At 46.4% G+C, this 13,659-nt stretch overlaps 1 protein-coding gene across 1 annotated transcript in view; it reads left to right on the forward strand.

Annotated features, from left to right (window-relative positions):
• Positions 1 to 1,476: 1,476 nt before the first annotated feature.
• The window catches only part of LOC112073940 (protein Shroom2), a 37,005-nt gene continuing 24,822 nt past the window's right edge, over positions 1,477 to 13,659 (forward strand). Inside the window, exons 1-2 of the mRNA XM_024141176.2 lie at positions 1,477 to 1,553; positions 7,189 to 9,491. Coding sequence (XP_023996944.2) covers positions 1,477 to 1,553; positions 7,189 to 9,491 — 2,380 coding nt within the window. The remainder of the gene's footprint in view (positions 1,554 to 7,188; positions 9,492 to 13,659) is intronic.

The following is a 13,659-nucleotide window of genomic DNA, read 5'->3' on the forward strand; positions in this document are numbered from 1 at the left end:
CAGATATGACTGTACTGCACGAGCAAATGGCTCAGCTTCAAAATGTTAGTTATACCCGAGCCCTGTCGTACCCTAGTTACTGCTGAAAAATAAAACGGGCCCTACCCGGATGTAGAATGTCTGGGCCCRTTGTGCTCGGTCGGGTAACTGAGCTCTATTCAGGCTCCATGATCTGATGAAAGTTTTACTGTGACTACTTTCCACTGGCCCACAACGTCAGAGATTTGTTTCAAAATAAGACCAGTAGTTATTCTGTACCTCAATGCAGTATGGACCTTTTTCATCGTTTTTATAGAGTTGTCTATAGTGCCTAAAGTGCCTAAAATATTGTCAGTTTGTGTAGATAGTTGAGCTAGCATGTAGAGGTTTTCTCGGGTCTAAAAAGTTGAACMCGAACGGAACAGAGGACGATCAGACCCAGACCCTAAAGAACACAAAAAAAATTTTTTAAAGGGGGGCGTGGACCTGATCCGACCCGAACCTGAATGGACCCGATGATAACCAGACCTATACCCGTACCCTTACGGGTCAAGGTCTAGACCAGATCCGATTGGACTTGAGAGACAATTTTTGGGGGGTTTATCAGCGAAGTTGCTCTTCTGGTTAACAAATATATCTACAGTTGAGGTTGGAAGTTTACATACACTTAGGTTGGAGTCATTAAAACTTGTTTTTCAACCACTCCACAAATTTCATGTTAACAAACTATAGTTTTGGCAAGTCGGTTAGGACATCTACTTTGTGCATGACACAAGTCATTTTTTKGTTTATAGACTATTTCACTTATAATTCACTGTATCACAATTCCAGTGGGTCAGAAGTTTCCATACACTAAATTGACTGCGTCTTTAAACAGCTTGGAAAATTCCAGAAAATTATGTCATGGCTTTAGAAGCTTCTGATAGGCTAATTGACATCATTTGAGTCAATTGGAGGTGTACCTGTGGATGTATTTCAAGCCTACCTTCAAACTCAGTGCCTCATTGCTTGACATCATGGGAAAATCAAAAGAAATSAGCCAAGACCTCCACAAGTTGTAGACCTCCACAAGTCTGGTTCATCCTTGGGAGCAATTTCCAAACGCCTGAAGGTACCACATTCATCTGTACAAACAATAGTACGCAAGTATAAACACCATGGGACACGCAGCCGTCATAACGCTCAGGAAGGAGATGCGTTCTGTCTCCTAGAGATGAACGTACTTTGGTGCGAAAAGTGCAAATCAATCCCAGAACAACAGCGAAGGACATTGTGAAGATGCTGGAGAAACGGGTACACAATATCTTTATATCCACCATAAAACGAGCCCTATATTGACATAACCTGAAAGGTCGCTCAGCAAGGAAGAAGCCACTGCTCCAAAACTGCCATAAAAAAGCCAGACTACGGTTTGCAACTGCACATGGGGACAAAGGTCGTACTTTTTGGAGAAATGTCTCTGGTCCGATGAAACAAAAATAGAACTGTTTGGTCATAATGACCATCGCTATGTTGTGGAGGAATAAGGGGAACGCTTGCAAGCCGAAGAACACCATCCCAACCTTGGAGCACGGGTGTGGCAGCATCATGTTGTGGGGGTGCTTTGCTGCAGGAGGGACTGGTGCACTTCACAATATAGATGGCCTCATGAGGAATGAAAATTATGTGGATGTATTGAAGCAACATCTCAAGACATCAGTCAGGAAGTTAAAGCTTGGGTCTTCCAAATGGACAATGACCTCAAGCATACCTGTGCCAGAGGCTAACCAGAAGCTAACTAGAAGCTAGCCAGTAGCTGATCTGAAGCTGCCTAGAAGTTAGCCGGTTTGCTGGCTAGCGTTGGTGTTTCAGCTGCCCACGTTTGTGGTCTTCAGCTATTCCTTTAGCTCGATAATCTATCGCACTTTTGTGCAACGCGACTCGGACCGAGCATACCGGGACTATTTTTCTCAGTGTCCCCGGATTTCAGCCGCAGGCTCTGGACGTTTGCACCTTGATTTCACAGCTAGCTAGCTGCAAACCGTGTGACTATTGGCTTACGTCGATCCCGAGCAAACTTAAATTATTCCGGAGCTAGCCAGCTGAGGAGTTCCATCAGCCATTCCTGGCTACAGTCACCTATTCCGGACCCGTTTTTTTTTGTTGTTGTTGTTGCTGCAGATGCGGAGCCCCATCGGGCCTTCACGACTGACTGCCGACATTATCTGCCGAGGGAGTTATCCAACTGGCACCTCCGTCGCAACGTTACCTGAACGCTCATCTGGGGCCCGCTAATCGTTAGCTGTCTTATCGGCTGCTATCTGAATAAGTATATCGGACAATTTTTCTTGGGTCACTATAACTATTTTGCCAATTGGATTGATCCCCTCTACCACACGGAACCCCACTAATCTACCGACGGAAACGCACGAGGTGTCTAAAAATAGACTTCCATCCTATGCTATCTTGCTACTGATAGCCATCTACCCGGCCAGCTGTCCTGGATCGCCGTGACCCAACCAACCTCTACTCACTGGACCTTATGATCACTCGATTAAGCATGCCTCTCCTTAATGTAAAATGCCTTGTCCATTGCTGTTCTGGTTAGTGTTTATTGGCTTATTTCACTGTAGAGCCTCTACCCCTGTCCACTTACCATATCCAACCTCTCAGTTCCACCACCCACATATGCGATGACATCACCTGGTTTCAATGATGTTTCTAGAGACAATATCTCTCTCATCATCACTCAATACCTAGGTTTACCTCCACTGTATTCACATCCTGCCATACCTTTGTCTGTACATTATTCCTTGAAGCATTTTTATCGCCCCCAGAAACTTCCCTTTACTCTCTGTTCTAGTCGTTCTAGACGACCAATTCTCATAGCTTTTAGCCGTACCCTTATCCTACTCCTCCTCTGTTCCTCTGGTGATGTAGAGGTGAACCCAGGCCCTGCAGTACCTAGCTCCACTCCTATTCCCCAGGGCGCTCTCTTTTGATGACTTCTGTAACCGTAATAGCCTTGGTTTCATGCATGTTAACATTAGAAGCCTCCTCCCTAAGTTTGTTTTGTTCACTGCTTTAGCACACTCTGCCAACCCGGATGTTTTAGCCGTGTCTGAATCCTGGCTTAGGAAGACCACCAAAAATTCGGACATTTTCATCCCTAATTACAATATTTTCAGACAAGATAGAACGGCCAAAGGGGGCGGTGTTGCAATCTACTGCAAAGATTGCCTGCAGAGTTCTGTTTTACTATCCAGGTCTGTTCCCAAACAATTTGAACTTCTACTTTTAAAAATCCACCTCTCTAAAAACAAGTCTCTCACCGTTGCCGCCTGCTATAGACCACCCTCTGCCCCCAGCTGTGCTCTGGACACCAAATGTGAACTGATTGCCCCCCATCTATCTTCAAGAGCTCGTGCTGCTAGGCGACCTAAATTGGAACATGCTTAACACCCCAGCCATCCTACAATCTAAGCTTGATGCCCTCAATCTACACACAAATTATCAATGAACCTACCAGGTACCACCCCAATTCCGTAAAAACGGGTACCCTCATAGATATCATCCTAACCAACTTGCCTCCAAATACACCTCTGCTGTTTTCAACCAAGATCTCAGCGATCACTGCCTCATTGCCTGCATCCGTAATGGGTCAGCGGTCAAACGACCTCCACTCATCACTGTCAAACGCTCCCTGAAACACTTCAGCGAGCAGGCCTTTCTAATCGACCTGGCCGAGGTATCCTGGAAGGATATTGATCTTATCCTGTCAGTAGAGGATGCCTGGATATTTTTTTTAAATGCCTTCCTCACCATCTTGAATAAGCATGCCCATTCAAGAAATTTAGAACCAGGAACAGATATAGCCCTTGGTTCCTCCTGACCTGACTGCCCTTAACCAACAGAAAAATATCCTATGGCGTTCTGCATTAGCATCGAACAGCCCCCGTGATATGCAACTTTTCAGGAAGCTAGGAACAATATACACAGGCAGTTAGAAAAGCCAAGGCTAGCTTTTTCAAGCAGAAATTTGCTTCCTGCAACACAAACTCCAAAAGGTTCTGGGACACTGTAAAGTCCATGGAGAATAAGAACACCTCCTCCCAGCTTCCAACTGCACTGAAGATGGAAACACTGTCACCACCGACAAATCCACTATAATTGAGAATTTCAATAAGCATTTTTACGGCTGGTCATGCTTTCCACCTGGCTATCCCTACCCGGTCAACAGCACTGCACCCCCCACAGCAACTCGCCCAAGCCTTTCCCATTTCTCTTTCTCCCAAATACAGTCAGCTGATGTTCTGAAAGAGCTGCAAAATCTGGACCCTTACAAATCAGCCGGGCTAGATAATCTGGACCTTTCTTTAAACTATCTGCTGAAATTGTTGCACCCCTATTACTAGCCTCTTCAACCTCTCTTTCGTGTCGTCTGAGATTCCCAAAGATTGGAAAGCAGCTGCGGTTATCCCCCTCTTCAAAGGGGGGACACTCTTGACCCAAACAGCTACAGACCCATATCTATCCTACCCTGCCTTTCTAAGGTCTTCGAAAGCCAAGTTAACAACAGATTACCGACCATTTCGAATCCCACCATACCTTCTCCGCTATGCAATCTGGTTTCAGAGCTGGTCATGGGTGCACCTCACCACGCTCAAGGTCATAAACGATATCGTAACCGCCATCGATAGGAACAATACTGTGCAGCTGTATTCATTGACCTGGCCAAGGCTTTTGACTCTGTCAATCACCGTATTCTTATCGGCAGACTCGACAGCCTTGGTTTCTCTAATGATTGCCTCGCCTGGTTCACCAACTACTTCTCTGATAGAGTTCAGTGTGTCAAATCGGAGGGTCTGTTGTCCGGGCCTCTGGCAGTCTCTATGGGGGTGCCACAGGGTTCAATTCTTGGACCGACTCCTTCTCTGTATACTCAATGATGTCGCTCTTGCTGCTGGTGAGTCTCTGATCCACCTCTACGCAGATGACACTATTCTGTATACTTCTGGCCCTTCTTTTGACACTGTGTTAACAACCCTCCAGGCGAGCTTCAATGCCATACAACTCTCCTTCCGGGCCTCCAATTGCTCTTAAATAAAGTAAAACTAAATGCATGCTCTTCAACCGATCGCTGCCTGCACCTGCCCGCCTGTCCAACATCACTACTCTAGACGGCTTTGACTTAGAATATGTGGACAACTACAAATACCTAGGTGTCTGGTTAGACTGTAAACTCTCCTTCCAGACTCACATCAAACATCTCCAATCCAAAGTTAAATCTAGAATTAGCTTCCTATTCCGCAACAAAGCATCCTTCACTCATGCTGCCAACACATACCCTTGTAAAACTGACCATCCTACCAATCCTCGACTTCGGTGATGTCATTTACAAAATAGCCTCCAATACCCTACTCAATAAATTGGATGCAGTCTACCAACAGTGCCATCCGTTTTGTCACCAAAGCCCTTACACTACCCCACACTGCGACCTGTACACTCTCGTTGGCTGGCCCTCGCTTCATACTCGTCGCCAAACCACTGGCTCCAGGTCATCTACAAGACCCTGCTAGGTAAAGTCCCCCCTTATCTCAGCTCGCTGGTCACCATAGCAGCACCTACCTGTAGCACGCGCTCCAGCAGGTATATCTCTCTGGTCCCCCCAAAACCAATTCCTCCTTTGCCGCCCTCCTTCCAGTTCTCTGCTGCCAATGACTGGAACAAACTACAAAAATCTCTGAAACTGAGAACACTTATCTCTCACTAGCTTTAAGCACCAGCTGTCAGAGCAGCTCATAGATTACTGCACCTGTACATAGCCCATCTATAATTTAGCCCAAACAACTACCTCTTTACCTACTGTATTCATTTATTTATTTTTGCTCCTTTGCACCCCATTATCTCTCTCTACTTTGCACTTCTTCCACTGCAAACCAACCATTCCAGTGTTTTTTTTTACTTGCTATATTGTATTTACTTCGCCACCATGGCCTTTTTATATTTTTATTTATTTTTATATATATTTTGTTTGCCTTCACCTCCCTTATCTCACCTCACTTGCTCACATTGTATATAGACTTATTTTTCACTGTATTATTGACTGTATGTTTGTTTTACTCCATGTGTAACTATGTGTTGTTGTATGTATCGAACTGCTTTGCTTTATCTTGGCCAGGTCGCAATTGTAAATGAGAACGTGTTCTCAATTTGCCTACCTGGTTAAATAAAGGTGAAATAAATAAATAAAAAATACATCCAAAGTTGTGGCAAAATGGCTTAAGGACAACAAGTCAAGGTGTTGGAGTGGCCTCCAAAGCCCTGACCTCAATCTTATAGAAAATCTGTGGGCAGAACCAAAAAATGTGTATGCGAGCAAGGAGCCTACAAACCTGACTCAGTAACACCAGCTCTGTCAGGAGGAATGGGCCAAAATTCCACCAACTTATTGTGGAAGCTTGTGGAAGGCTACCTGTAACGTTTGACCCAAGTTAAACAATATAAAGGCAATGCTTCCAAATACTAATTGAGTGTATGTAAACTTCTGACCACTGGGAATATGATGAAAGAAATAAAAGCTGAAATAAGTCATTCTCACTACTATTATTCTGCATTTCACATTCTTAAAATAAAGTGGTGATCCTAACTGACCTTAGACAGGGAATTTTTACTAGGATTAAATGTCAGGAATTGGTAACTGAGTTTAAATGTATTTGGCTAAGGTGTATGTAAACTTCCGACTTCAACTGTATGTGCTGGCTAGGCTTTCTGAAAGTCAATAAATTCACCTTAATAGCAAAAATATTCTTTAGGCTCTGCAGAGCCGTGGTCAGGTCCAATCGGGTCTATCAACTGTAGTTACATAGACCCGAAAGAAAACCATCGCACAGGAAAGTTAGAATTTTGGAACCAGACCCGCCGGGTTCCAGGTCAAGTATTGGGTATTTGGGTTGGGGTTGACCCGTGAATACCTCTACTAGCATGTCCTCCCAAGTACTGTGTTAGACAATAGCATTATGTAGGACAATGGGCCTCTACTAGCATGTCCCCAAAGTACTGTGTTAGATAATGCATTGTCCTACATATGCTATTGTCTAACACAGTACTTGTGGGACATGCTAGTAGAGGCCCATTGTCCTACATAATGCTATTGTCTAACACAGTACTTGTGGGGACATGCTAGTAGAGGCCCATTGTCCTACATAATGCTATTGTCTATCTCAACAGCCCTCCTCCCACCTCTGTCTTCCCCAGCTCCTCCTCTACCAACCTCTCCTCGTCCGGCTGGGACCAGAACCAGACTAACCTACGGCGAGTATCAGACCAGTTCAGCTCTCTGGGCAGCATGGACAGTCTAGACGTCTCCTACCCCCCTGGACACCTGTCCCCAGGATGCCTCTCCCCGGTCAAGTCCAACACCAGCACGGAGCTCCCGGGAGGGGGCAAGAGGGACTCGGCATACAGCTCCTTTTCCACCAACTCTGGTACCCCAGACTACACCCTCTCCAAGACACCAGACTACACCCTCCCTAAGACACCAGACTACACCCTCCCTAAGGCACCAGACTACACCCTCCCTAAGGCACCAGACTACACCCTCCCTAAGGCACCAGACTACACCCTCCCTAAGAGCAATGCTGCCTCCATAGAGAACATGCTGTATGAGGTGAGCCAGTGGGAATCAGGGGGGCGTCACAGTAACGGCAGACACAGATTGAGTAGTGAGGGGGTCAGGCAGGATGAGAGACCAGGGTACCTGCAGCTGGGACTTGGGGCCAGCATGGACCGGGACAGCCCCAGGACAGAGGAGCAGTCAGGGCCAGGTTCTTCCCACTCCTCCAGCTCTGCTAGGCCTAGCTGCGGTCCCGTCTGGCACGTTCCTGACAAGAAGAAGACCTCCGATCCCTCTCCTCCCCCACCGCCCGTACGCAGTGACAGTTTCGCTGCTACGAAGTCCCATGAGAAGGTTCTGGTTATAGCCTGTCCAGAGGGACCCGGTGCTCACACCCAGCCCAATGCCCATGGTAAAGGAATGGACTCTGAAAACTCACAATGTGCCAATGACTCTCGGCGTAGCCATCACAACCTACCCTCCAAGAACAACATGGTACCTCCTTACATTTCACCAAAGAACTGTCATCAGAACCAGGTGAACTGTAACGAGCTGTGCTCTCTATCCAGTAGTGATGTCAGGCTGGGCCAGCCCCACCCTACCTACCTGCCCTGCCACCAGAGACAGTACAGTAATGAGAGCTCTCTCTACTCCCACCCCAGGACTTGGTCTGTCCCCAAACAGCAGAACGTCAGCGGCTGCTACAGCAGCATGCAGGAGCTCCCCACCAACGAAAATGCACAGAACACCCAGCTCTACAGCCAGACCACCAACTACAGTACCCAGAWCACCCAGCTCTRCAGCCAGACCCCAGACAGCACTGAAGACAGCCGGTACTACTGTGTGACGGCCAGACAGCCTGGTCAACCGGTCACCCAGGCCCTGCTGGTCAAGACTGACGAAAGGAGGGGTGGAGGGGGCAGAGAGGAGGGTGTGGAGGGTGGCGGTGAAAGGAGGAGTGCAGTGAGCATCGTACAGGGTGGAGGAGATAAGAAGTCACTCACTCCTCTGGGGTCAGGGGGTTCCAGTGGGGAGACTGTAGATCTCTCCAGTAACCAGTGCACCAGGACCGACCGGTTCGCCACCATCCTGAGGAATGAGATCCAGATGAGACGAGCCCAGCTGCAGAAGAGTAAGAGCGCTGCCTCCCTGAGTGGACCCTGTGAGGCAGAGGAGGACCATGAGGTGCCAGAGGTCTGGAGGCCCAAAGACACCACCTCTTCTTCAGATGGCTCCTTCACCTCCACCTATAAGGATCATCTGAAGGAGGCGCAGGCCCGCGTGCTGAAGGCCACCTCCTTTAGAAGGAGAGACCTGGAGCCTGTCCTTCTGGAGCACCCTGGGGCGGAGGCAGGGTCCCCGCCGGACTACTCCTCCTCTGGTCTGGGGAGGAGCGACAACTCTAACSCCCTGTCCAGCCTCTCTGAGGACCTCCCAGCCAGGTCTGGCTCTGCCCAGAGTCAGGTGACCCGYATCGGAAGCAGGAAGCGTTTCACCACGGAGAAGAAGGTCCGGTGTTTCTCTGAGCCAGACAAAATCAATGAGGTGGGGGTGGAGGAGGAGCTGACCCCCCCTGAGGCTGCAGGCGCCTTGCTGAACCGACGATCCACCCCCAGGCCGGCCTTCACCAGACCCCTCCCTGCCCTGCCAGGCCCTGGAGAGGACTGTGGAGAGGGCAAAGAGATAGCCAGGGGTGATTGTGACATGTCCAGCGGCAGGAAGGAACAGAGAGAGTGTCAGGGACAGGACCACAGACAGCAGAGACTGGAGCTGCAGAGACTGGGGACCTTTGCTGAGTACGAGACCACCTGGAACAGCCAGAAGAAAGCAGCTGAGACCAGAGGACGCTCCCACTCTGCTGATAACATCCTGGATCCTGGAGGAGATGGCAGGACCAAACCAGCCCCAGTCACGAGAGGTCTCAACCTCCGCTGACTTCTATGACAAGGTGAGATACTGGCATCCTATCCTCACCCCGCTGACTTCTATGACAAGGTGAGATACTGGCATCCTATCCTCACCCTCCGCTGACTTCTATGACAAGGTGAGATACTGGCATCCTATCCTCAACCTCCGCTGACTTCTATGACAAGGTGAGATACTGGCATCCTATCCTCAACCTCCGCTGACTTCTATGACAAGGTGAGATACTGGCTCCTATCCTCACCTCCGCTGACTTCTATGACAAGGTGAGATACTGGCATCCTATCCTCACCCTCCGCTGACTTCTATACAAGGTGAGATACTGGCATCCTATCCTCACCCTCCGCTGACTTCTATGACAAGGTGAGATACTGGCATCCTATCCTCACCCTCCGCTGACTTCTATGACAAGGTGAGATACTGGCATCCTATCCTCAACTTCCGCTGACTTCTATGACAAGGTGAGATACTGGCATCCTATCCTCAACCCTCCGCTGACTCTATGACAAGGTGAGATACTGGCATCCTATCCTCATCCGCTGACTTCTATGACAAGGTGAGATACTGGCATCCTATCCTCACCCTCCGCTGACTTCTATGACAAGGTGAGATACTGGCATCCTATCCTCACCTCCGCTGACTTCTAAGACAAATTGAGATACTGGCACCAGCAGGCTCGTAAGCATTCATTCAAACAGCACTTTCGTGCTTTTGCCAGCAGCTCTTCGCAATGCTTCAAGCATTGCCGCTGTTTATGACTTCAAGCCTATCAACTCCCGAGATTAGGCTGGTGTAACCGAAGTGAAATGGCTAGCTAGTTAGCGGCGCGCTAATAGCGTTTCAAACGTCACTCGCTCTGAGACTTGGAGTAGTTGTTCCCCTTGCTCTGCATGGGTAACGCTGCTTCGAGGGTGGCTGTTGTCGATGTGTTCCTGGTTCGAGCCAGGTAGGCGAGGAGAGGGACGGAAGCTTACTGTTACACTGGAATACTAAAGTGCCTATAAGAACATCCAATAGTCAAAGGTTATGAAATACAAACGTATAGAGAGAAATAGTCCTATAATTCCTATAATAACTACAACCAAAAACTTCTTAACTGGGAATATTGAAGACTCATGTTAAAAGGCACACCAGCTTTCTCATGTTCTGAGAAGGAACTTAAACGTTACTTTCTTAATGGAACATATTGCACTTTTACTTTCTTTCCAACACTTTGTTTTTGCATTATTTAAACCAAATTGACATGTTTCATTATTTATTTGAGGTTAAATTGATTTTATTGATGTATTATATTAAGTTAAAATAAGTGTTCATTTAGTATTGTTGTAATTGTCATTATTAAAACAAAAAAAAAAACGGCGTTAATCGGTATCGGCTTTTTTGGCCCTCCAATAATCGATATCGGTATCGGCGTTGAAAAATCATAATGGGTCGACCTCTAATCTGTAGACTGCAGGAATGATGGTTGAAGACAAGGTTTCCAGGTCTGGTTATTTATTAACCAACTCAAAGGACAAAGGACTCAGGAGCACATGGGGTGGGTTGTAAGGCTGATAAGGTTGTGTGTGTTCTGGAACATACCTGGCTGGCCATAACTAATAACAGGAGTATTTGCAGTAGACTATACTATGTAGCTAGACAACAATACTAGGATAGGACAACGAGGGACTCCGTCTCTCCTGGCATTGGCTTGCTTTTTTGCAAAGGTTACASGTAACCTTTGAGAGATTTTGTAGTCACGTTTCACAATAGTTAACACACACACATGGACACAGCGRTCTAAGGCACTGCATCTCAGTGTAAGAGGCGTCACTACAGTCCCTGGTTCGAATCCATGCTGTTTCACACGGCGCACAACAAACAGCAAATTTCAAACTACTTTTGTAATACAACTTTAGKTATTTTTTTACGTAAATAATCGATAAAATTGAAGACGGGATGATCTGTGTTCAATACAGGATTAAAACCAACTGTAGCTAGCTTTCTGGTCCCGCGCTTCAAACAAACAGGACACTTCGAGTGACCCTCCTTCAAGATGGCCGTACTTCTTCATTACACAAAGGAATAACCTCAACCAATTTCTAAAGACTGTTGACATCCAGTGGAAGCGGTAGGAACTGCAAGAAGTTCCCTTAGAAATCTGGTTTCCCAGATCTCTTTTCTCATTGAAAAGAGAGTGACCTCAAAAAAAATAAAATCTGAATGGTTTGTCCTCGGGGTTTCGCCTGATAAATAAGTTCTGTTATACTCACAGACATGATTCAAATAGTTTTAGAAACTTCAGAGTTTTTTCTATCCAAATCTACTAATAATATGCATATCTTATCTTCTGGGGATGAGTAGCTGACAGTTTAATTTGGGTATGCTTTTCATCCAAAATTCCAAATACTGCCCCCTACCCAAGAGTTAAGAACAAATTCTTATTTACAATGACGGCCTACCAAAAGGCAAAAGGCCTCCTGCGGGGACGGGGGCAGGGATTAAAAATAGAAATACATTAAATAAAAATATAGGACAAAACACACATCACGACAAGAGAGACAACACAACACTACATAAAGAGAGACCTAAGACAACAACATAGCATGGTAGCAACACATGTCAACAACATGGTAGCAACACANAACCAATTTCTAAAGACTGTTGACATCCAGTGGAAGCGGTAGGAACTGCAAGAAGTTCCCTTAGAAATCTGGTTTCCCAGATCTCTTTTTTCATTGAAAAGAGAGTGACCTCAAAAAAAACAAATCTGAATGGTTTGTCCTTGGGGTTTTGCTAAATAACTTCTGTTATACTCACAGACATGATTAAAATAGTTTTAGAAACTTCAGAGTGTTTTCTATCCAAATCTACTAATAATATGCATATCTTATCTTCTGGGGATGAGTAGCTGGCAGTTTAATTTGGGTATGCTTTTCATCCAAAATTCCAAATATTGCCCCCTACCCAAGAGTTAAGAACAAATTCTTATTTACAATGACGGCCTACCAAAAGGCAAAAGGCCTCCTGTGGGGACGGGGGCAGGGATTAAAAATAGAAATACATTAAATAAAAATATAGGACAAAACACACATCACGACAAGAGAGACAACACAACACTACATAAAGAGAGACCTAAGACAACAACATAGCATGGTAGCAACACATGTCAACAACATGGTAGCAACACATGTCAACAACATGGTAGCAACACATGTCAACAACATGGTAGCAACACAACATGGAGCAGCACAAAACAGGGTACATTATTGGGCACAGACAACCACACAAAGGGCAAGAAGGTAGAGACAACAATACATCACGCAAAGCAGCCTCAACTGTCAGTAAGTGTCCATGATTGAGTCTTTGAATGAAGAGATGGAGATAAAACTGTCCAGTTTGAGTGTTTTGTTGCAGCTCGTTCCAATCGCTAGCTGCAGCGAACTGAAAAGACGAGCGACCCAGGGATGTGTGTCTTTTGGGGACCTTTAACAGAATGTGACTGGCTGAACGGTTGTTGTATGTAGAGGATGAGGGCTGCAGTAGATATCTCAGATAGGGGGAGTGAGGCCTAAGACGGTTTTATAAATAAGCATCAACCAGTGGGTCTTGCGACAGGTATACAGAGATGACAAGTTTACAGAGGAGTGTAGAGTGCAGTGATGTATCCTATAAGGAGCATTGGTGGCAAATCTGATGGCCGAATGGTAAAGAGCATCCAGCCGCTCGAGAGCACCCTTACCTGCCGATCTATAAATTATTTCTCCGTAATCTAGCATGGGTAGGATGGTCATCTGAATCATCGGTTAGTTTGGCCGTGGGGTTGAAAGAGGAGCGGATTACGATAGAGAAACCAAGTCTAGATTTACTTTAGCCTGCAAGCTTTGAATATGTTGTGAGCAGAAGGACAGTGGACGCAGTCCAAGCCTACTCCCAAGTACTTGTAGTGAGGTGACTACCTCAAGTCTCTTAACCCTCAGAGGGTAGTAATCACACCGGTGGGCGAGAGGGGCATTCTTCTTACCAAACCACATGACCATTTGTTTTGGAGGTGTTCAGAACAAGGTTAAGGGCAGAGGAAAGGCTGTCTGGACACTAAGAAAGCTGCTTGTTGTAGACTGTCGGTGAATTGCACAAGATCTTCCAACTCGGAGGACTCATGCTTTCTGAGGAGTGTAACAGTG

Source organism: Salvelinus sp. IW2-2015, unplaced genomic scaffold (genome assembly GCF_002910315.2).
Source record: "Salvelinus sp. IW2-2015 unplaced genomic scaffold, ASM291031v2 Un_scaffold2431, whole genome shotgun sequence".
NCBI lineage: Eukaryota > Metazoa > Chordata > Actinopteri > Salmoniformes > Salmonidae > Salvelinus > Salvelinus sp. IW2-2015.